The sequence below is a fragment of the Hakea prostrata genome, chromosome 1 (assembly GCF_041222555.1).
Source record: "Hakea prostrata isolate BN-2017 chromosome 1, UWA_Hpros_2, whole genome shotgun sequence".
In the NCBI taxonomy this organism is placed as follows: domain Eukaryota; kingdom Viridiplantae; phylum Streptophyta; class Magnoliopsida; order Proteales; family Proteaceae; genus Hakea; species Hakea prostrata.
In genome coordinates, this window is record NC_142600.1 from 3,448,951 (window position 1) to 3,473,153 (window position 24,203).

Genomic DNA, 24,203 nt, shown 5'->3' on the forward strand with positions numbered 1-24,203 from the left:
AATAAACCAAACCCCACTAAAATTTCAGAGTGACAAACGTAAACTGAAAAATAGTTAAATGAGAATGATGAAGACCAACCAACACAACAATAGTGTTTAGATGAGAGTTTCATCATACAAATTTTGTGAGATCAATGCAGCAAGTGATTAACATTTTAAATCTCCTGAACTAGGATTTTCATATCCCTGACTTAGTGCCAATCCAAGTAAATCCGACACAAATTTTTTTTTAACTAAATAGAAAATGTGATGCACAATCAATATCACAACTTCCAAATAAATTCTTATTATATTAGATATAAAACTCAAAAAAAAAAAAAACTTGCAAACAATTATTATTAAAGAAAGAAACAATGGAAGAAATATAGTGAGAGAGAAGTCAGAGGAGTTAAAGCAAAATAATTTATATAGGGTTTACCTTCCATCTTTGACTTTTGGATCAATTAATGATCTTCCTTTGTAGCCGCCCGATCATAGTGTTTTACCCTTATACTCTAAGTCGGTTATTGTTTTCATATTGGGCACGATTGTCTATTATGAATTTAAAGGAATCACGTCTCCTTCTCTAACCATTCAAGTTCCTTCATGTTTATAATACCTCTTAACTTGATTTTTAAACCGGTCCTGACCAAGACAATTGAACCGACCGTGGTTCGGTCTGGTTGATTTTTTATTGCTTATCATAAACCCCCACACCAAATGATTGGGATTCTAAAACTGATTGTTTGTTTTGTCTTTCTTGATATCGATTGCGAACGTTATTGGTAGAAGAATACACACTGACTTTTTCAAGTATCTTGTAGGTCTTAGTCGGGACGTTACCGAGGCCCTTTTTAGAAAAATACACTGGTTTTTCTAAGTGTTAGAAGGTCTCAGTAGATCATTGTCACACCCCACCCGCCGGTACGGTCCCACCCAATAACCCATGGGTGTGTTTCACAAACACAAAATCCACGGTTTACCCATCAATGATAATAAATGCTCGCAATAATAATCAAAAGTAAGGATAATCCAAATAATTAAATAAAAGGAATTACCTGAGTCCAATAGAGGCTTCTTCTGAATTTTTCCAAACACGATTCCTTCGATCGATAATAGTGAAGTCCAAACGTCCTAAAGTTCTTCAAACGTCATTTATTGTTTTCATCTGCACAATGGTACTCCTCATCAAGCCACACTCGTTCTTCGTTCCTTGCACATAGCCAAAGCCTATAGTTAAGAATTTTCTGAAAATTTCTCAAAGTGTTGGGAGGTCTTAGTCGGGCATAGCCAAAGCCTCTACCTAGGAATTTTCTAAAAAATTCTCTGAGCGTTGGGAGGTCTTAGTCAGGCATATAGCCGAAGCCTCTACTTCGAAATTTTCTAAAAGATTCTCTAAGCGTTGGGAGGTCTTAGCCAAACATAGCTGAAGCCTCTAGTAAGGAATTTTCTAAAAATACTTCTTTAAGTGTTGAGAGGTCTTAGTCAAGCATAGCCCAAAGTGTTGGGAGGTTTTAAGATGCATAGAGCTTTGTGGTGATCCATTGCTAACTTAACCTTTAAAAGTGGCTTCTTGACCATAGAGTCAGCCTACGTCTAACCTTGTTTTGCAAGGAAGCACTAAAGAATCCGAGGGCAAAACAGTTTTACGATGCATCATGATGTAATGGAAGAAGAAAACAGAATAGACAATTGCACGTACCCAGTGGGCTTTCCAGTGTCCATTTTGACAATTTAAACCAATTGTTTCTTGGATCTGTTGTAAAGATTGATGATATTAAATAATTTAGTGGGTTGGAGATGAAGTTCAATAATCAATTGGGCACAGAAAATGGATGATGAGTAAGAAATGAAACCAGGAATGGTAGAGAGGAGAAATGGGATATTTACAAGGAGTTCGCTTTCAAATACCTTGGGGAAACTTATAAGGTCACCATTTGAGTTACCTCTAAATTTAACACCACTTACTGAATTATCAAATTCTTCACGTAGATTTTCTGTTAGGAAGTCATAGTTAAATGTGATTGTGATTGTGTCAGTTAAACTTTTCAAAAAAAAACACAAATATCCTTGGAACTGTTGCTTTATATACTCGTATACAATGGAAAAGAGGGAAAAGTTCTACCAAAAAAAAAAAAAAAAAGAAAAGAGGGAAAAGGAGTAGAAGAATTAAATTACTCTCATAAATTTTATCCTTTCCTTTTCACCTTTTATTTCCCTCAGGTTGTAGCCCTCTCGTGATTATAAGTCCTCAAATAGTGTTAGAAGACATGATTCATCGGTACTATTTTAAAATTTTGGATGTAATGATAATACTAAAAATAAATAAATGAAAGCTAAGTGAAACTAATAGCGTTAGTAATAAGAGGTCGAATTGATAAATTTCCCTGATTTTAACTACGTGAGAATTGACCTGTTTGCCCTCTTTGAGCGCTCGCTGGGTAGAAGATGGCCAGATCTGGTAATCCTGGCCTTTTTGAGATTCAGCAGAAACCCCAGCACTCTTTTGGTCAAAAGCTAAAATCAGTATAAGACCAGGGGGCCTGTAATAATGCTTTCATTAAAGAACCACGAATTACATGTGGATATATGAACTGTACGTACAGGTACTGAGTGGTTGGTAACCAGCAAAAACGTTCACTAGGCACGTGTAAATTAGGGGTGTAAACAGACCGGATTCGGATTGGATAGTGGTATATCCATATCCACATTCTAATATATTTGGATGGATTCTGTCGGATTCGGATGATAATCGGATAATTATTTACTTAAGTAGATTCTTCTATATGGGCATGAATATAGATTGAATACAAGTTTTCGACTACCTAATTACATCATTACCTTTTTATTTGTGAGGGCTAGGTTTGAAATTTAAGAATTTAGCAACTTTGGTAGTTATTTTAGTAGAAAATCTAGAAGAAAAAAAAGTCATATATCGTGGGTAAAATTTATAAAAATAAGAATAATAAATCTAAATAAATAACTTAATCGGATATTTTTATCGGACAGATAATAATCGGTAAGAAAAGGGTATACCATATTCGCATCCTATTAATAATGGGACGGATTCGAATACCCCTAAACGGATGTGGATGCGAATTTGGAAGCGGATTTCGGTTATCCATTTACACCCCTAGGCATAACCCACTTGTATATAATTTATTATTTTTTTAAATTTTATTTATTGATCAATCTTCCTTTACCTTGAATACTTAAAAAAAAAATCTCCAAGTGTTGGGAAGTCTTAGTCAAACATAGCCCAAGCCTCTACTTTAGGAATTTTCTAAAAAATTCTCCAAGTGTTGGGAGGTTTTAGGACACATAGAACTTTGTGGTGATTCATTGCAAACTTAATCTTTGGAGGTGACTTTCTGACCTTAGAGTTGGCCCACGTCTAACGCAAGCACTAAGGAATCCGAGGGCTAAACAGTTTTAGGATGCATCACGATGAAATGGAAGAAGAAAGCAGAAGAGGTAATTGCACCCGATAGGTCTTCCAGTGTCCATTTTGAGTAACCTATATGCGATTCCAATATGTATGCTTAAGTAATTATTTCTATCTGTTTTTTCTATGTGCTTCTTGCAAAGCCTTCATCTTTGCTGGTTTTTGTTGTTTGATATTTCCAGTGTAATACGCAAAAAAATTCTGGTATTCGTCAAATAGTTTTAGAAGACATGATTCATGGTTTTTCCACCATTCCTGGCTATTAATTTATCTCATGTTGATGGATACGCAAAAAAGGCCAATTACTTCATGTGATCAGCCGAGCATATGCTCTAGTTCAAACGTTTCAAAGCGATGGTTGACTGATCTTTTCTGGCTGTCGAAGCAGGAAAGTGAATTATGAAATTCATATTGAAAGGTAGAATTGATGGGCAGAAGGGTGCAGTGATAGAGAAAAGCAAGAGTTAGGACTTAGAAGTGCCCAGCCTGGGCACAACTGGGCAGACTTGAATGCTTGATATTAAATATGCAGCACCTGCTGAGATTTCGATCTCCATCATTGGTGCTGTGCATTAACTAAAGTCAAACCCAGCTCAAGTGACATATAAAAGGCAAGCTCAAATCCCAAGTTCAACTATCGCGGTGATAATTGTTAATTTTAAAGAATCTACACTATAAAGCAATGGGCCAATGGTGAAGAAAGGTATCACCCACTTGTATGTAATTTATTTTTTTTTAAATTTATTTATTGATCAGTCTTTCTTCACTTTGAATATTTTAATTTTAAATTATAAAAGAAAAATTTTTACATGTAATTTCCATAAGTTAGGCTAAAATTCTTGTTGACTTCCTTAAGTAAGTTATATATTACATACAATCTAATTCAATATTACAAGTAGCACACAACTAACACACACTTTCAGTTAAGTCTTAAAATGAAATAATCAAAATAACCTCCTATTATCAATGTACTAAATTATCCTTATGTTTCATTTCTTACCTATCATCCATCTTCTTTTGCACCTTGCTGAAAACCACTACATACCCCTTCCCTGCCCGCCATCATTGCTCCCACCTTCCCCGTACTTTGTCAAAAACTAACTCAGAATTCATATCCAAAAAGTTATTAAAATTTTACTTATTAATCAAAAGCTAACTTTTTTTCTAGAACTGGAACTGTTGGTTTCTTGGTCTATCCACTAAATTTGCAAAATGATAAAGGAGCCTTAAAGGAAGTAGAAGAAGAAAGGGCTTGATCTTGAAAGAGTCCAAGACAAGAAAACAAGGTTAGAGGGCTCTTCTCTTCATCTTCTTCACAATTAATGTAGATAAAGAGGGAGTGTAGTAGCTGACTTGAAGGCCTCTCCATAACCACATGATCTTTGGAATAACTTCAAAACAGAAAAATCAAAGAAAGAATTGAAAAACCCTAAAAAATGTTTTTTTTTTTTTTAGATTAAAAGCTTCTAATATACTGGGATGGGAATGGGAATATTAATTAGCAGGAGCATACGCTCTTGTTTAGACATTTCAAGAGGTGACCACTAATTCATCTTTTCAAAAATTTCAAGTAGGTAGAAGACACTCTGAAAAATGCTAATATTATTAAGATTATGAGTGGGAGAATACTCAATAACCAGAGAATGAAAAAATGGTCATATAATCATATATAGAATCGATTGGGTCTTCTGGCTTCTTCGCCAGAATGCCATTCAAACTGGTAAACACTCTCAGTATATACAAAAATGATAAGAATCAAACATTTCATGATATGACCTCATTTAATTTCATTAACTTGTAGTTTTGTGCTCCAAAATCCTGACATTTTCTTGAATTTACGAGAGCCCACTAAATGCCTGCAACAAGAGTCTAGAGAGCAACAAATTTTAATATTTAACCTCTGATTCTTCAACACCAACCTTGTTGGTTATATTAATTTAAGACCATTTTAGGTTTTTTTACCCCCTTAATCTGCGATCTTTGCTTCAAATATGAAAACCATCACATGACTAGACTGCAAGAGTTGTATTAAATACGGAATTTCATCTTAAAAGCTGGCACTGATAACGAGGACCCACTAAAAAAGAGAAGAAAGTAAGCTAGAATTGGCAGCCAAATAATCCAGCAAAGTCACCCAAATCATAAAATATCTCTGATCTCTGTACCCTATTGTCTCCACGATTTGTGCACCCATTTCAATTTCCATTATAATAACGTGATTGTTTCCATTGACATCGTTCGATCCTATTTTGAATCGTTCGGCATTATTATGAAAAGTATATTCTATACATTCCATGGTGGATAACTAGTGTGTTAGGTTCGGTGTTTCTTTAAAACCCGGCCCCCAACTTCTACAATTGAATCAACGAGAGAGAGAGCTGGCTTCTATCTTCTATGGCGGAAGGGAAGCAAATGGTTACCGCTGGAGTAGAAGGGAAGAAACCTCACGCAGTTTGCATACCAGCTCCAGCTCAGAGCCACATAAATGCTATGCTAAAGTTAGCAAAGCTTCTCTACCTGAAAGGTTTTCATATCACCTTTGTCAACACTGAATTCAATCACAAACGCCTGCTCAGGTCTAGAGGTCCAGATTCAGTCAAGGGCTTACCTTCTTTCAAATTCGAGACTATTCCGGACGGCCTCCCACCATCTGATGCAAACGCCACCCAAGACGCCGTTGCCGTCTTACGCTCTACGAGTACCACTTGCTTAGTCCCTTTCAGCAACCTTCTCTCCGAACTAAACAACAAACCAGATATCCCTTCGATCACTTGCATAGTCTCTGATGGTCTTATGAGCTTCACCCTTGAAGCTGCAGAGAAAATTGGAGCACCTACAGTACTTTTCTGGCCAGTAAGTGCCTGTGCTTTCTTGGGTTTCATGCACTATCCTCATCTCGTGGAAAGAGGTTTTACACCTTTCAAAGGTATGGCCAAAAAAAAAATGCCTAACTGGTTGGTTGACCACAATAAATGCATCATCTTATTTAAATTATTTTTGAATGTTCATGTTTATTGGTGTTTGAATTTTCAAAAGTGAGATACGGATCTCCATTGGTTTCATAAGCAGAAAAGATGAAGAAGACATCCTTATTGTGTTAACTCTCTTGTGTACTGTGACAGATGAGGCCTGCTTTACAAATGGGTTTTTAGATACTGCTATTGATTGGATTCCTGGAATGAAAGATATCCGTTTGAAAGACATTCCTACTTTCATTAGAACTACGGATCCAAACGATTTTTTGTTATCTTTTTGCACGACAGAAGTGGCCATGACTCCAAAAGCTAATGCAGTCATTTTAAACACCTTTGACGACTTAGAGCATGACGCTTTGAATGCACTCTCTACAATGTTGCCTTGCGTCTACAGCATTGGTCCTCTACAATTACTATTGAACCATGTCGGAGAAGACGATTTGATGTCAATTCAATGCAATTTGTGGAAAGAAGAAATTGAGTGTCTCAATTGGCTCAATACCAAAGAACCTGCATCAGTGGTTTACGTGAACTTTGGGAGCATCACTGTCATGTCGCATCAGCAACAAGAGGAATTTGCATGGGGGCTTGCTAATAGCGAGCAAAGCTTTTTGTGGATCATAAGACCCGATTTGGTGAGAGGAGATTTGATTGAGTTGCCTCCAGAGTTTGTGAGTCAAACAAAAGACAGAGGCATTTTGGCAAGTTGGTGTCCACAAGAGGAAGTGCTAAATCACCCAGCCGTGGGTGGTTTCTTAACACACTGTGGTTGGAACTCTACAGTCGAGAGCATATCTAGTGGAGTGCCCTTGTTGTGTTGGCCCTTCCATGGGGACCAGCAAACAAACTGTCGGTATTCGTGTGTTCACTGGGGGATTGGCGATGAGATCAATAATAATGTGAAGAGGGAAGACATTGAGAGGCTTGTGAGAGAAATGATGATGGGAGAAAGGGGAAAAGAGATGAGGGTTAAAGCCATGGAATGGAAGAAGAAAGCAGAGGAAGCAGTTGCTCCAGGAGGGTCTTCTAACATCCATTTTCACAACATGATAAACCAAATGCTTCTCCCAAATCCCTCATTAACCTGAAATGGGTGTCACCTATTAATCTATTATGATTCCAACATGTATGCTTAGGCAATTATTTTTGTATTCTCTGTGTTTTGCAAAGCCCACATCAACCAAGTGTCTTAAGTTTTCACTCTATTACATTTACGACACTCCTGCCACTAATATTAATTAGATTCCATGTAATCTGAATAAAAAAGACTACTCCCAACACATTCTCTAAAAAATCTTTAAAATGGAAAATGAGAAGGTGCCAACTTCCTGAGATAGAGTTCTGAACCATTCCTACCGATGCTGTTGATAGATGATATAGAGAGAGAATGGTCCCAATTTCATGTGATCAGCTGGAGCATATGCTCTTGTTTGGACCTTTCAGAAGATGGTCCCTGATCTTTTTGTGTAGTTAATTTGCTTTCCAAACAATGAATTCGTGTCTTAAAAGCTGGATTTGAAATTTCGAAGGATCCAATGAAAGGTAAAAGGATAAGTTAGAAGCGGCCAACCAGATACTATCCAAAGCTGCACCTGCAAATCCCAGTTCAACTACCACAACAGTTTTTGTTGATTGAGATAATTAGTAACAACTAGTCATGCTTGACATGGAAAAACATTCTATGCTATTATGCACAACAAGAACCATTTAAATACAACCACCATACACCCATTCACATCAGTAGAAATTAATCATTACTTAAATTTTTAAAGAGAACCAAACTAAATGAAACATTCATGGTATCTCAAAAAGATTTTCATCCAAATCTTCTTAAGTTAATTTACTATTTTACCCTTGCTTAATAGGTGAATCTAAAGGCCTAATATCTAATTTCCCTTAAACCTTTAAAATCACCATGTTGCCCTCCAATCACTCTTCTTCTTGTTCGATCATCCTCTCCTCCCCGTACTTGAAGGGTTTAAAGTTTACTAATTTACAAAATGAGGTCCTCACATACCCGATGCTCAAAATGCTCTCGAATTGCAAAAAGACTTCAATAACCGAATCCAAATATTTCTTTTCTCCGGGAGGGCGGCGCCCCATTAGTGCGTGGTTCAACCCGCAACCCTTTCTGGGAAGGATTTCACGCCTCCAACGCTATGCCAAACTTGGTTGGTCTCGTTGGTGCCTGTTCTGAACCCTAAGAAAAAAATTTCTCACCTCAAGATCTGTAATCGCCGCAGATAAACCGAAAGGAAGAACAAGAAAAGAGAAAATTTGAAAGGGAAACATAGAAGAATTCATGAATTTGTAAATCTTACTAAAACTAGATCATTTCTATTGAACTAAATAGGAATTGAATCAAGAATTAAAGAAATGTGAAGTGATGAGAATGAATATTCGGAATAAACTTCTTTCACAAACCGTCGATAGAAGAACACGAATAACACAAAGATTCAACTAAAAGAAAAGAGACAAATAAAAGGGAAGAGGAAACCAAATGATCCAAAACATTGAGGACCAGCAACTTCCAATCAAGAATTTCGACTTGCTTATCAAAAAAGAGGAAGAATAAATTTAGAACCCGCCAGGTGTGTTATAACCTAAGATTTTGATTGATCTGGAGTGTTGGATATCGACCCTTAAAAAACGAGTAGGTCTATTCGTGAAAATTTTGGGTGTAAGTAAAAAAAATTAATAGATGACTACTGAAACTAATTATAAATAAAAACTCAATAGCCTTGTATTTATTTTGTTTTCTCATAATCACTTGTGCAGGTGATGGGAGATGTTTTCCTAACTAATGGCTTAGTAATAGGAGGTTGGTTGATAAATTTCCTTTTAAATTTTTTGGCGCCCACTTTGTCCGTCCTGCGGCGTTTGGGTGGCCCTGATTAAATGATAAGGTTAATACAGCCAAAGATTTTTTATAAATTTTTTTTTTTTTTTTTTTTTGTTTTAAAGACAAAAAAAGAGGTCACAGGAAAAAAACCCTCATTCTTTCATTCTTCTCAAGGTACTTTTAATCGGCAATGGAAAAATATTTTCCCTGGAAACCAAAAAAAAAAAAAAAAAAAAATGAGAGAAAGAAACTTATAGGATGAATAAGAAAAAGAAATGTGAAGTGATGAGAATGAATATTGGGTAAATTCAAAAACGACTAACAAAGATTCCGGAGAGGGGAAACCAAATGATCCAAAACATTGAGGACCAAACTTCCAATCAAGAATTTTGATTGTTATCAAAAAAAGAAAGAAAAATGGGAGGGAACAGCTTATAGTGATAACGTGGCCGTTTAACGTGAACGCATCGAATTGCAAGTTAGTCTGAAGGGTCGTTCTACTTTCGGTTTCTCTTTGCGATTATAGATCTTGAGATGAGAAAGATTTTCCCGTTCCAAATTAAGCAGATAATTTCCGATTAGAAAAACTTGAGAAAAATGAGAGAGAGACTGATATGCGAGGACCTCATTTTGTAAATTAATAAACTTTAAACCTTTCAAAATATAAAAATAAAAAATTAATTTTTACAAATATACCCCTGCCATTTGTAAGCACTCTTTGGGTCAAAAGCTTAAAATCGGTATTAATTGGAAGCAAAAAGACGAAATGATTTCATTCAAAGAAGAAGGAATTACATGTGGGTGTACGAACTGTTTCATCCAGGTAGGTACAGCCGTACAGGTACAGAGTGGTTGGTAATCAGCAAAAAGTTCACTAGGCACGTGCAAATCCCAAGTTCAACTATCGCGACAATAATTGTTAATTTTAAGGAATCTACACTACTATAAAGAAATGGCAATGTGAACTAAGGCATCACCCACTTGTATATAATTTATTATTTTTTTAAATTTATATATTGATCAGTCTTCCTTCACTTTGAATATTTTAATTTTAAATTATTAAAAAAAAATTTTACTTATAACCTCTTACTTAAAAGGCAAAATTTTTGTTTGACTCTCTTAATTAGTGGGTTATTTATCAATTGCAATCCAATTCAATATTACATGTAGCACACAATTAATAGTCTTAGTTAAATCTTAAAACGAAATGATTAAATAACTTTTTTATCAATTTACTAAACTACCCTTATGTTTCATTTCTTATCCATCCTCCATTTTCTAAAAAATTCTCTAAGTGTTGGGAGGTCCTAATTGGGCATATAGCCGAAGCCTCTACTCCGGAATTTTTTTTAAAAATCACTAAGTGAAGAATCCGGATCATCTCCCCATCGGGGGATTTGTGCTCCCCCATGGTTTCCTGACCACAAAAACCAGTGGGTCCCACTGGTGAAAAAGTTTTTTTCAAAAAGTATTTTTCACCGTGGGCCCCACAGGTTTTTGTGGTCAAGAAGCGTCGGGAAGCACAAAGTGCTCCCCGTTGGGATTGCAGATCCTAAGTCTTGTTGGGAGGTCTTAGTCGGACATAGCCGAAACCTCTACTTAGGAATTCTCTAAAATATTCTATAAGTGTTGGGAGGTATTAGTCGGGCATAGCCCGAGCCTCTACTTATGAATTTTTTTAAAAATTCTAAAAATTCTCTAAGTGTTGGGAGGTTTTAGGATGCATAGAGCTTTGTGGTGATCTATTGCTAACTTAACCTTTAAAGGGTGCTTCCTGACTATAGAGTCGGCCTACCTCTAATCTTGCTTTACAAGCAAACACTAAGGAATCCAAGAGCTAAACAATTTTAGAACGCATTACGATGAAATGGAAGAAGAAAGCAAAAGAGGCAAATTGCACCCGGTAGGTCTTCCAATGTCCATTTTGACAACTTGATAAAACAATTGTTTCTTGGATCCGTTTTAAAGATTGATGATATTAAATAATTATAGTGGGTTGGAGAAGAAGTTCAATAATTAATTGATTACAGCAAATAATTTATTTTGGTAATGACTTTCATGCGAGATTTCTTTTCTTATTTATTTTTTTTGTGAGATACATGTGTGTTTGTTTAACAATGACAATATATCATTAACTAAGTATGTGTGCAAATGGGCGTTTCATGCGAGATTTCTTTTTTTTTTTTTTCTTTTTCTTTTTTTTTCTTCTTGTGAGATACATGTGTGTTTGTTTGACAATGACAATTTAACATTAACAAAGTATGTGTGCAAATGAGCATCTGATAAATCTGTTATAAATGTATTTTCATAATACTATTAAATAAGTTGGTGTTTGACAAACTCATTCTAAGGTTTTAATCCGGACCAATTTTATCACTTTCATTTATGTTCTTTGGTAAAAACAAATTCTTGATGTTCTGCAAAAGATGTTCTTCAAACCACTTTTCTATCTGGTCCATTCTTAAGAAATAGAAGAACAAATCATTTAAACAAACACCTCCAACGCATTTTTTCTGTTCCACAATATTAGAAAAGCGCCAAAAAACGTTTTATAAGAACGTTACTAAACATGCTTAAAGTGACCACCCCAATTACGTGAGTCTTCCTGCTATTAATAATTAAAATAGCAACCCATGAAACCAAGTTCCACTTAACTTTAAAAGTAACAAATGTGAACTGCAGAGATAAGAATGATGAATATCAACGCACACAACAGTAGTGTTTTGATCTGAGTTTTCATCACTACAAATTTTGTGAGATCAAAGCAGCAGGTGATTAACATTTTAAATCTCCAGAACTAGGATTATCATATCCATGACTGAGTGCTAGTCAAAGTAAATCCGACACAAAAAAATATTTTAACCAAATTGAACACATGATGCACAATCAGATATCACAACTTCCAAATAAATTCTTATTAAATTAGATCTAAAAATCAAAGAAAAAAAAAACGTGCAAACTATTATTGTTGAAGAAAGAAACAATGGAAGAAATAAAGTGAGAGAGAAGCCAGAGGAGTTGAGAAATAAATAAGAATGTAAGCCTTATTTCCAAAATAGAGAGATAAAATAATACATAAATAAAATTTCCAAAATACATATATCAAACATCAGAAAAAATCCTCTAATCTTTGTCCCCTGCTTGCCTACACCATTTCTGTTGCAAATCTCACCACGATTTTCTGATTTCATCTAGAATGTCGAGTTGCATTTTTTAATTCTCCATGATTATCATATTTTACTTGCAATAATGTATATAGGGGCCTTTTTTTTGCTAAAAGGTAAATAGGGGCCCTCTCTCCTCGTCTTAATTTCATAATTTCATAACGCTCCTGCATTATTGTCAAAAATATATATTATATATTCTAAGGTGGATAACTTCTCTATTAGGTGCAATTTTTCTCTATAAAACCTCAAACTTCTAGGAGAGATTCAAATACAAGAGATAGAGAGAACTGAGTTCTATTACAGAAGAAGAGAAAATGGATCTAGTTATAGAAGAGAAGAAGCCTCATGCAGTTTGCATACCAACTCCAGCTCAGGGCCACATAAATGCCATGCTTAAGTTGGCAAAGCTTCTCCAGCTGAAGGGCTTTCCATATAACCTTTGTAAACACTGAATTCAATCACAAACGCCTACTCAGATCTAGAGGTCAAGATTCACTCAAAGGCTTACATTCTTTCCAATTTGAGACTATTCCTGACGGCCTCCCATTTTCTGATGCAAATGCCACCCAAGACTTCCCTACCCTCTTACGCTCTACAAGCACCACTTGCTTAGTTCCTTTCAACAACCTTCTCTCTAAACTTAACAGCAAACCAGATATCCCTTCAGTTACTTGCATAGTCTCTGATGGTACTATGAGCTTTACCCTTGAAGCTGCAGAAGAAATTGGAGTACCTGAAGTACTCTTCTGGCCGCTGAGTGCTTGTGCTGTCTTGGCTATAATGCACTATCCTCATCTCGTGGAAAGAGGTCTTACACCTTTCAAAGGTATAGCCAAAAAAAAAAAAAAGGTTTGCATAATTGGTGGGCAGATGTGATCCTTATTTAAATTATATTTGGTATTTGCGTTTACAAAAGTCAGATATGGTTCTATGTTGTTTTTCTTTTTCTTTTTAGTATGTTGGTTTAATTTAATTCCTTACAAAAATTGAAGTAAAAAGAAGAAGAAGAAGAAAGAAAGATAATACTAGAATATTCAATAGTTGCAACTCTACAATCTATACTATACTCACTCATCTATGTTATATTTACTCTTTTGTGTATCGTGACAGATGAGAGCTGCTTTACAAATGAGTTTTTAGACAGCCCTATTGAATGGATTCCTGGAATGAAAGGCATTCGTATAAGAGACATTCCTACTTTAATAAGAACCACAGATCCAAACGATTTCATGTTAAACTTTCTTATAGGAGAAGCGGTCAGGGCTCGAAAAGCTAATGCGGTCATTTTAAATACCTTTGATGACCTAGAGTTTGATGCTTTGAACGCACTCTCTGAAATGTTGCCTCGCGTTTATAGCATTGGTCCGCTACAGTTATTGTTGAACCATGTTCAAGAAGACCATTTGAAGTCAATACGGTCCAATCTGTGGAAAGAAGAAACAGAGTGTCTCAATTGGCTCAATACCAGAAAACCTGGTTCGGTGGTTTACGTGAACTTTGGGAGCGTCACTACTATGACACGTCAACAAAAAGAGGAATTTGCATGGGGCCTTGCTAATAGCGAGCAAAGCTTTTTGTGGATCATAAGACCTGATTTGGTGAGGGGAGACTTGGTTGAGTTGCCTCTGGAGTTCATGAGTCAAACCAGGGACAGAGGCATTCTAGCGAGTTGGTGTCCACAAGAGGAAGTGCTAAATCACCCGGCTGTGAGTTGTTTCTTAACACATTGTGGTTGGAACTCCACAATCGAGAGCATATCCAGTGGAGTACCCTTGTTGTGTTGGCCCTTCTTTGCGGACCAGCAAACGAACTGCAGGTATTCATGTGTTCATTGGGGAATTGGCGAAGAGATCAATAACAATGTGAAGAGAGAAGAAGTTGAGAAGCTTGTGAGGGAAATGATGGTCGGAAAAAAAGGAAAGGAGATGAGGGCTAAAGCCATGGAATGGAAAGAAAAAGCAGAGAAAGCGATTGCTCCAGGAGGGTCTTCCAACATCCATTTTCACAACATGATAAACCAAGTGCTTCTCGCAAATCCCTCATTTACTTGAATCAGTGTCACCTGTATACGATTCCAATATGCATGCTTACTTAATTATTTTTGTATTCTCTATGTGCTTCTTGGAAAGCCTACAACTTTGTTGGTTTCTGTTGTTTGATATTTTATGTTTAGATTGTAATCGTGACTTTTATTTATAAATAAAATTTCCTTAAACAAAAAAAGAAAAAGCCTACATCAACCAAGTGCTCATAAATTACAAATATACCCCCTAAGTTTGCAAGCTATTACATTTAAATTCCAAAGCACTTATATTAAATTGGAGAAAAAATATTTCTGTGACACAGTTCGTTCCAGTGTAATACGCAAAAAATTTCTGGTGGTTGCACCATTCTACCGGCTTGTGTTGATAGATATAGAGAGGGGACCAGCTTCTTGTGATCAGCTGGAGCATATGCTCTTGTTTAAACCTTTCAAAGAGAGATGGTAGCTGAATCTTTTCGTGTAGTTTGCTTTCCAGATATGAAATTCGTCTAAATGCTGGATTTGACACTTAAAAAGAGGATTCAATGAAAGAGAAAAGTTTGAAGTGCCCAACCAAGATACTACCAAGGCACCTGCAAATCACAAATTTAACTACCACGACAATTATTGTTGATTGAGTAGTTCAGGGCCCATGGATTTTCATGATCAGTTCATATAAAGACCCAAACTCAACTATGAAAAATACACTTATTTTAATACGCTATCTTCGAATATTTCTATGTCTTGAAGGAGTACTGGTAGAGAGGACAAATGGGATATTTACAAGGGGTGAGCCTTAAAATACCTTGGGATACTTTTAGGGTCATTGCTTGAATTATCTTTTAAAATTAACCCCACCTCTGAGTTATCTAATTTATTACATAGATTTTCTATCAGATAAAATATATCAATGACATCTCCTACTGTTAAGACATCATAGAGAGCAACTTGACTAGCCCACTAAAATATATCAATGACAAAATAACCTTTTCTTGAATTTACTAGCCCACTAAATGCCTGCAACAAGAGTCTAGAGAGCAACAAATTTTAATATTTAACTTCTGATTTCTTCAACACCAACCTGGTTGGTTATTAATTTAAGACCATTTTTTAGGGTTTTTTTTTTCCTTTTTCCCATTAATCTGCTACCTTTGCTTCAAATATGAAAACCATCACATGAATAGACTGCAAGTTGTATTAAATACGGAATTCATCTTAAAAGCTGGCACTGATAACGAGGGCCCACTGAAAAAGTGTACCAAGTAAGCTAGAACTTAGAAGCCTAGAATTGCCAGCCAAAATATAGAGCAAAGTCACCCAAATCACAAAAGATCTCTGAACTCTGTACCCTATTGTCTCCACGATTTGTCTGGGTGCTTGCACCCATTTTAATGTCGATTATAATCACGTGATTGTTTGGAATTTTTATTTGCAGAAGCAGCCGAGGTTAATAGCTGAGGTTGCTTTCATGTTTTTTGCTGTTTGCTACTGCTTGGGAGAAATTATTTGTAGGATATGAAGGGTTTTACTCCACTTACGTTCATTCTAATCCATCTTTCAATGGAACAAGTCTTGAAGATTCGGTGTTCTACTATGGAAGGATTCCCACTAAGGTCACTAATTTTTCATTATTTTTTCCCCATGTTATCAGCTTCGTAGTTCAATTCTTCAGCAGCTTCATCTTCTCGCTCTTCACCATGCGAAAGTTATTCATTTTACAAGATTTCTGATGGGGTGAAGAATCAAATTTGATCTAGGGTTTGCAATGAATGATTAGCGTTTGATAAAATCAGGGGTTTGGATTTGTAAATTTTTAAAATATAAGACCCTTCAATATAAAATATAAATAAATAAATATTATATTTACAATTGAACCCCGCATTTTCAATTGACATCGTTTGGTCATATTTTGCATCCTTCGGCATTATTATGAAAAGTATATTCTGTATATTCCAAGGTGGATAACTAGTGTGTTAGGTGTGGTGTTTCTTTAAAAAAAAAACCCACTTCTACAATTGAATCAATGAGAGAGAGAGAGATGGCTTCTACTGCGGAAGGGAAGAGAATGGTTCCCGTTGGAGTAGAAGGGAAGAAACCTCATGCGGTTTGCATACCAGCTCCAGCTCAGAGCCACATAAATGCTATGCTTAAGTTAGCAAAGCTTCTCTACCTGAACGGTTTTCATATCACCTTTGTCAACACTGAATTCAATCACAAACGCCTACTCAAGTCTAGAGGTCCAGATTCAATCAAGGGCGTACCTTCTTTCAAATTCGAGACTATTCCGGACGGCCTCCCACCATCTGATGCAAATGCCACCCAAAACATCGTTGCCCTCTTTCTCTCTACGAGTACCACTTGCTTAGTTCCTTTCAGCAACCTTCTCTCCAAACTAAACAGCAAACCAGGTGTCCCTTCGGTCACTTGCATAGTATCTGATGGTATTATGAGCTTCACCCTTGAAGCTGCAAAGAAAATTGGAGTACCTTCACTACTTTTCTGGCCAGTGAGTGCCTGTGCTTTCTTGGCTATGGTGCACTATCCTCATCTCGTGGAAAGAGGTTTTACACCTTTCAAAGGTATACCCCCCCCCCTAGTGGAAAGAGGTTTTACACCCCACCCCCAAAAAAATGCCTAACTAGTGGGTGGACCACAATAAATGCATCATCTTATTTAGATTTTTGAATGTTCTTGTTTAATGGTGTCTACATTTAGAGAAAATGAGATATGGTTCTCCATTGGTTTCATAATAAAAAAAAGATGAAGAAGACATTCTTATTGTGTTAAATCTCTTGTGTACTGTCACAGATGAGGCCTGCTTTACGAATGGGTTTTTAGATACTCCTATTGATTGGATTCCTGGACTGAAAGATATCCGTTTGAAAGACATTCCTACTTCCATTAGAACAACCAATCCAAGCGATTTCTTGTTAAATTTTGTTATAAGAGAAATGGCCGAGACACCAAAAGCTGATGCAGTCATTTTCAACACCTTTGATGACTTAGAGCATGATGCTTTGAATGCACTCTCTGCAATGTTGCCTCGCGTCTACAGCATTGGTCCTCTACAGTTACTGTTGAACCATGTCGGAGAAGACGATTTGATAACAATCCAATCCAATCTATGGAAAGAAGAAACAGAGTGTCTCAATTGGCTCAATACCAAAGAACCCGCTTCGGTGGTTTACGTGAACTTTGGAAGCGTCGCTGTCATGTCGCGTCAACAACAAGAGGAGTTTGCGTGGGGACTTGCTAATAGCGAGCAAAGCTTTTTGTGGATCATAAGACCCGATTTGGTGAGAGGAGATTTGGCTGAGTTGCCTCCAGAGTTTGTGAGTCGAACAAAGGACAGAGGCATTTTGGCAAGTTGGTGTCCACAAGAGGAAGTGCTAAATCACCCAGCCGTGGGTGGTTTCTTAACACATTGTGGTTGGAACTCTACAATCGAGAGCATATCTAGTGGAGTGCCCTTGTTGTGTTGGCCCTTCTTTGGGGACCAACAAACAAACTGCCGGTATTCGTGTGTTCACTGGGGGATTGGCGAAGAGATCAATGATAATGTGAAGAGGGAGGATGTTGAGAGGCTTGTGAAAGAAATGATGATGGGAGAAAGGGGAAAAGAGATGAGGGTTAAAGCAATGGAATGGAAGAAGAAAGCTGAGGAAGCAATTGCTCCAGGAGGGTCTTCTAACATCCATTTTCACAACATGATAAACCAAATGCTTCTCACAAATCCTCATTAACCTGAAATGGGTGTCACCTATAATGATTCCGACATGCAATTATTTTTGTATTCTCTGTGTTTTGCAAAGCCCACATCAACCAAGTGTCTGAATTATAAATATAGCCCTTAAGTTTTCAATCTATTACATTTACGACACTCCTGCAGGCACTTATATTAATTAGATCCCATCATTCCATGTAATCTGAATAAAAAAAACTACTCCCAACGTTCTCTAAAAATCTTAAAAATGAAAAATGAGAAGGTGCCAAATTCCTGAGATAGAGTTCCAGTGTATACGCAAAAACATTTCTGGTACTTGGAACATTTCTACCGCTGCTGTTGATAGATGATATAGAGAATGGTCCCAACTTCATTCGATCACCTTGAGCATATGCTCTTGTTTGGACCTTTCAGAAGATGGTATCTGATCTTTTTGTGAAGTTTGCTTTCCAGTTAGTGAATTCGTGTCTTAAAAGCTGGATTTGAAATTTTGAAGGATCCAATGAAAGGGAAAAAGGAAAAGTTAGAAGTGTCCAACCAGTCAAAGCACCTGCAAATCCCAGTTCAACTACCACAACAATTTTGTTGATTGAGATAAGTAACAACTAGTCATGCTTGACATGGAAAAACATCATCGACTATGCCCACCAAGTGCGCATATATGTCAAATAATTGGTTGAGAAAGTAAAGAAATTACAAGATTATTTTGGACATTTCAAATTTGAAATCAAGCTTTTAAATCTTAGCCTGTTATTTGATACAAGTACAACAGAAGATTTTTTTTTCCACTTGATAATCTTATGGATTTTCTTACATAATTAGGATGCAGAAGTAAAATTGAAAATAAATAAATTAAAATTAATAGACTTAATAATAAGGATTAAACAGATAAATTTTCCTTCTTTAGCTATAAGCGTATGCTATGCCATTTAAATACAACCACCATAAACCCATTCACAACAGTAGGAATTAATCATTATTTAAATTAATAAAGAATCAAACTAAATGAAGCATTCATGATATCTCAAAAAGATTTTCATCAAAATCCTCTTAGTTAATTTACTATTTTACCCTTCCTTAATAGGTGAATCTAAAGGCCTAATATCTAATTTCCCTTAAACCTTTAAAATTACCATGTAGCCCTTGAATCACTCTTTTTCTTCAATCATCTCTCTTCCTCGCGTTTGGCTTTAGTCAAGGTTTAAATTATCCCACGATACCATACGATACTAGCCGATACGTATATATATTTGACCCAAACCGATACCATACATCTCGATACATTTCTATATTAAATTACACTAAAATACATTAGCCAGAACGATACAATACTCGATACAGGACGATACGTCTCTTAAAATCACATGAGCGATACAATACTCGATACCGATACTTTAAACATTGGCTTCAGTATTAAATGCACAGCACTGAGTTGCCTGTGGTCCAAATTAATTCTGGCGAATCTTGATCACCCGTTTTGTTTTTTTTTTTTTTTTTTTTTGTTTGTGTCGTAGTTCAAAAAAAACAAAACGGGTGGTCGAGATTCACATAATTTATCTGTACCATAGGCTGCTTGCTGCGCGATTCTCAAAGTCTCAACCCCTCCTCCACTCATCACCTATTACACAAATTCAAGCTTTAGAAGAATTCTTGCAAATCCTCGTTGATGAAATTTTGCAGATTAGCGAATTGCAAAAAAGACTTACAATAAACCGAATTTCTCCAAATATTTCTTTTACATTACTTTTCTGGCGATGAAGAAGAGTGCACCGAATGAAACGTCCTACTCTTTATTAGTGCTGCTTGATTCATACCTTTTCACGCAACTTGCCTTTTCTTGGGAAGGAATTTCAACGCCATTCCAAATTCTAACAATTGCTAATTTGCCAAACTTAAGGTTGCTCTAACGAATTGAGTGAAGCATTTGATAATTGTAATTTAGGATTTTAACTATTAAAATAATTGAGAGTATTTAAATTTTAAAATAATATTAACTGAAGGTAATTTAAGATTTAACTACTAAGTAATTGAAGAAAATTTAGAATTTAAATTTAAACATATTTGCAATTGAGGGTAATTTAGAACTTTAAAAAAAATATTTGATGGTAAAAATAAAATTTAACAGAAAAAATTAACACAAGGGAAGTATTTGATAACTTTATCAGCTAAGATGGGAGGTAAATGATATTATCCAATTAAGAGGAGGTTCAAGTGTTATTGTCAGCTAAGAGGGAAGGTAAGTGATATTTACCTTTAATAATTGATATTAAGAGTGTGTTTTGATCATTTCCTTTTGAACTTAATTAAACTAACCGAAAGTATTAGTTGTGTGCTCTATGTATTATTGGATTGGATGACACATAATATAACTCATATAAGGGAGCCAACAAGAATTTTGAACTAACTTAAGTAGGTTACACGCACATAAAAAGATGGGTGAAGGGAGAAGGATTGACTTGAGAAAAATTAAAATGAGAGTAAATTGAGCATTAAACCACAAATTTTAAATATTTTAAATAAAAGTAATAGTTGGACAATTTCATAATTTATTTTAATAACAAGTTTAATTGTGGATAATTTGTAATTTACAGAGAGGTGTCATGTAATTTATGAGATAACAGTGAATGGTTAAGAATTTAATTTGTCTCAAATATAGCAAATATCATTTAATTTACTCTCTCTTTTTTTCATTTTTCATTTTGTTCCCCTTAATCTGCTATCTTTGCTTCGAATATGGAAACCATCACATGATTAGACTGCAAGTTGTATTAAATGCAGAGTTCATCTTAAAAGCTAAGACTGATAATCAGAGACGAGAGCCCACTAAAAAAAGAGAACAGTAGAATTGACAGCCAAAAGTCACCCAGATCACAAAATATCACTGATCACTGTACCCTACTTGTCTCCACGCTTTGTCTTAGGTGCTTGCACCCTTTTCAATCTCCATCAAAATAACGTGATTGCTCCTTGGTGTCACTGCTCCCTCACCAGCAATAATGTTTTTGGGGTCTCTCTCGCTCGAATTGTTTTCAAAATGCTTCTGCATTATTATCAAAAGTAACTTTTATGTATTCCAAGGTGAATAACTACTGTGTTAGGTGTGGTGTTTCTTTACAAAACCCCAACTTCTACAATTGAATCAACGAGAGAGAGAGAGCTGGCTTCTATCTTCAATGGCGGAAGTGAAGCAAATGGTTCCCACTGGAGTAGAAGGGAAGAAACCTCACGCGGTTTGCATACCAGGTCCAGCTCAGAGCCACATAAATGCTATGCTTAAGTTAGCAAAGCTTCTCTACCTAAAAGGTTTTCATATCACCTTTGTCAACACTGAATTCAATCACAAACGCCTACTCAGGTCTAGAGGTCCAGATTCAGTCGAGGGCTTACCTTCTTTCAAATTCGAGACTATTCCGGACGGCCTCCCACCATCTGATGCAAACGCCACCCAAGACACCGTTGCCCTCTTACGCTCTACGAGTACCACTTGCTTAGTTCCTTTCAGCAACCTTCTCTCTAAACTAAACAGCAAACCAGATATCCCTTCGGTCACTTGCATAGTCTCTGATGGTGTTATGAGCTTCACCCTTGAAGCTGCAGAGAAAATTGGAGTACCTACACTGCAATTCTTGCCATTGAATGCCTGTGCTTTCTTGGCTATGATGCACTATCCTCATCTCATGGAAAGAGGTTTTACACCTTTCAAAGGTACAACCCAACCCCCCCCCCCTCCCCTCCCCATAAAAAAAATTTTTTTTAAAAAAGCCTAACTAGTTGGTGGACCAGAGTAAATGCATCATCTTATTTAAATTACTTTTAAGTGAGATATGGTTCTCCATTGGTTTCATTAGAAAAAAAAAAAGATGAAGAAGACATCCTTATTGTGTTAATTCTCTTGTGTACTGTGACAGATGAGGCCTGCTTTACGAATGGATTTTTAGATACTCCTATTAATTGGATTCCGGGAATGAAAGATATCCGTTTGAAAGACATTCCTACTTTCATTAGAACGACCGATCCAAGCGATTTCTTGTTAAATTTTGTTATAAGAGACGTGGCCAGGCCTTCAAAAGCTGATGCGATCATTTTCAACACCTTTGACGACCTAGAGCATGATGCTTTGAATGCACTCTCCGCAATGTTGCCTTGTGTCTACAGCATTGGTCCTCTACAGTTACTGTTGAACTATGTCGGAGAAGACGATTTAATGTCAATCCAATCCAATTTGTGGAAAGAAGAAACAGAGTGTCTCAATTGGCTCAATACCAAAGAACCTGCTTCGGTGGTTTACGTGAACTTTGGGAGCGTCACTGTCATGTCATGTCAACAACAAGAGGAGTTCGCGTGGGGGCTTGCTAATAGTGAGCAAAGCTTTTTGTGGATCATAAGACCCGATTTGGTGAGAGGAGATTTGGCTGAGTTGCCTCCAGAGTTTGTGAGTCAAACAAAGTACAGAGGCATTTTGGCAAGTTGGTGTCCACAAGAGGAAGTGCTCAATCACCCAGCTGTGGGTGGTTTCTTAACACACTATGGTTGGAACTCTACAATCGAGAGCATATCTAGTGGAGTGCCCTTATTGTGTTGGCCCTTCTTTGGGGACCAGCAAACAAACTGCCGGTATTCGTGTGTTCACTGGGGGATTGGTGAAGAGATCAATGATAATGTGAAGAGGGAAGATGTTGAGAAGCTTGTGAGAGAAATGATGGTGGGAGAAAAGGGGAAAAGGATGAAGGTTAAAGCCATGGAATGGAAGAAAAAAGCAGAAGATGCAATTGCTCCAGGAGGGTCTTCTAACGTTCATTTTCACAACATGATAAACCAAATGCTTCTCCCAAATCCCTCATTAACCTGAAATGGGTGTCACCTATTATGATTCCGATATGTATGCATAGGTAGTTATTTTTGTATTTTCTGTGTTTTGCAAAGCCCATATCAACCAAGTGTTCATAAATTATAAATATAGCCCTTAAGTTTGCAATCTATTAAATTTATACTCCATACCACTTATATGAATTATATTCCATGTAATCTGAATAAAAAAGACTACTCTAACGTTCTCTAAAAAAATCTTTAAAAATAAAAAAAGACTACATTTACGCTCTTGTTTGGACCTTTCAGGAGATGGTAAGTGATCTTTTTGTATAGTTTGTTTTCCAAACAATAAATTCGTGTCTTTAAAAGCTGGATTCGATATTTTGAAGGATTCAATGAAAGGTAAAAGGAAAAGTTAATTAGAAGTGCCCAACCAGATACTATCCAAAGCACCTGCAAATTCCAATTCAACTACCACGACACTTATTGTTGATTGAGATAAGTAACATCTAGTAATACTATTGGACATGGAAAAACATCATGATTGTGTACAGTAGTGCACATATATGCCAAATAATTGATTGAGAAAGCAAAAAGATTACAAGACTATTTTGAACTTTCAAATTTAAAATCAAATTTTAAATCTCAACTTGTTATCTAGTATAAAAAGTGTACCGTTGTGTACAGCAGAAGATTTTTTTTCACTTGACATTCTTAAGGCCTTATTTGGTTATATGAATCTAGAGATTTGAAAACTCTAAACTCATGAATGCGAGATTTATACCCGTTTGGTTGTGAAAATCCATGGATTCATAAAATCTAAAAATTCTCATCTTTTACACTAAAAACGTGAATCTATAGATTTATGGGTATGGCGTGAAACTCCTACTATAAAAGCGCTACACATTTGCATATTCATAAAAATCATGTCAACCAAATAGTTTTTTAGGATGAATCCACATATTTCATTCCACAACCAAACAGTTAATTTTATGAACTATGACTCCATAGTTTGAAATCTATAGATTTGAAATCTCTAGGCCTATATAACCATACAGGCCTTTATGGATTTTCTAACATTTAATGCCCTGCAACTCAACTATAAAAGCCCAACTTCTAGAAGTGAATGAGAGAACTGGGTTCTATTGTGGAAGGGAAATTGCTTCAGTGCTGCACGACTAATGTCTAATACATTTTTCAATCTCAATCACCCATTTTGGTTTTCTTTTCTTTTCTTTT

General features: G+C 36.2%; 3 protein-coding genes and 1 pseudogene across 3 annotated transcripts; all 4 read left to right on the top strand.

Annotated features, from left to right (window-relative positions):
* Positions 1-5,447: 5,447 nt before the first annotated feature.
* Positions 5,448-7,785, top strand: LOC149026714 (7-deoxyloganetin glucosyltransferase-like). Its single transcript, XM_089155565.1, has 2 exons — positions 5,448-6,350; positions 6,547-7,785. Exons 1-2 carry the CDS (start codon positions 5,819-5,821, stop codon positions 7,485-7,487), a joined length of 1,473 nt encoding a protein of 490 aa, XP_089011691.1. The 5' UTR covers positions 5,448-5,818; the 3' UTR covers positions 7,488-7,785.
* A 4,937-nt stretch (positions 7,786-12,722) lies between these two features.
* Positions 12,723-14,459, top strand: LOC149026715 (7-deoxyloganetin glucosyltransferase pseudogene; annotated as a pseudogene).
* Positions 14,460-16,431: 1,972 nt separating this feature from the next.
* On the top strand, positions 16,432-18,372 carry LOC149026716 (7-deoxyloganetin glucosyltransferase-like). The gene is made up of 2 exons (XM_089145653.1): positions 16,432-17,010; positions 17,240-18,372. Exons 1-2 carry the CDS (start codon positions 16,455-16,457, stop codon positions 18,172-18,174), a joined length of 1,491 nt encoding a protein of 496 aa, XP_089001779.1. The 5' UTR covers positions 16,432-16,454; the 3' UTR covers positions 18,175-18,372.
* A 2,833-nt stretch (positions 18,373-21,205) lies between these two features.
* On the top strand, positions 21,206-23,112 carry LOC149026717 (7-deoxyloganetin glucosyltransferase-like). The gene is made up of 2 exons (XM_089145665.1): positions 21,206-21,860; positions 22,064-23,112. The coding sequence occupies exons 1-2, from the start codon at positions 21,329-21,331 to the stop codon at positions 23,002-23,004; spliced, it is 1,473 nt and encodes a 490-aa protein (XP_089001791.1). The 5' UTR covers positions 21,206-21,328; the 3' UTR covers positions 23,005-23,112.
* Positions 23,113-24,203: the final 1,091 nt, after the last annotated feature.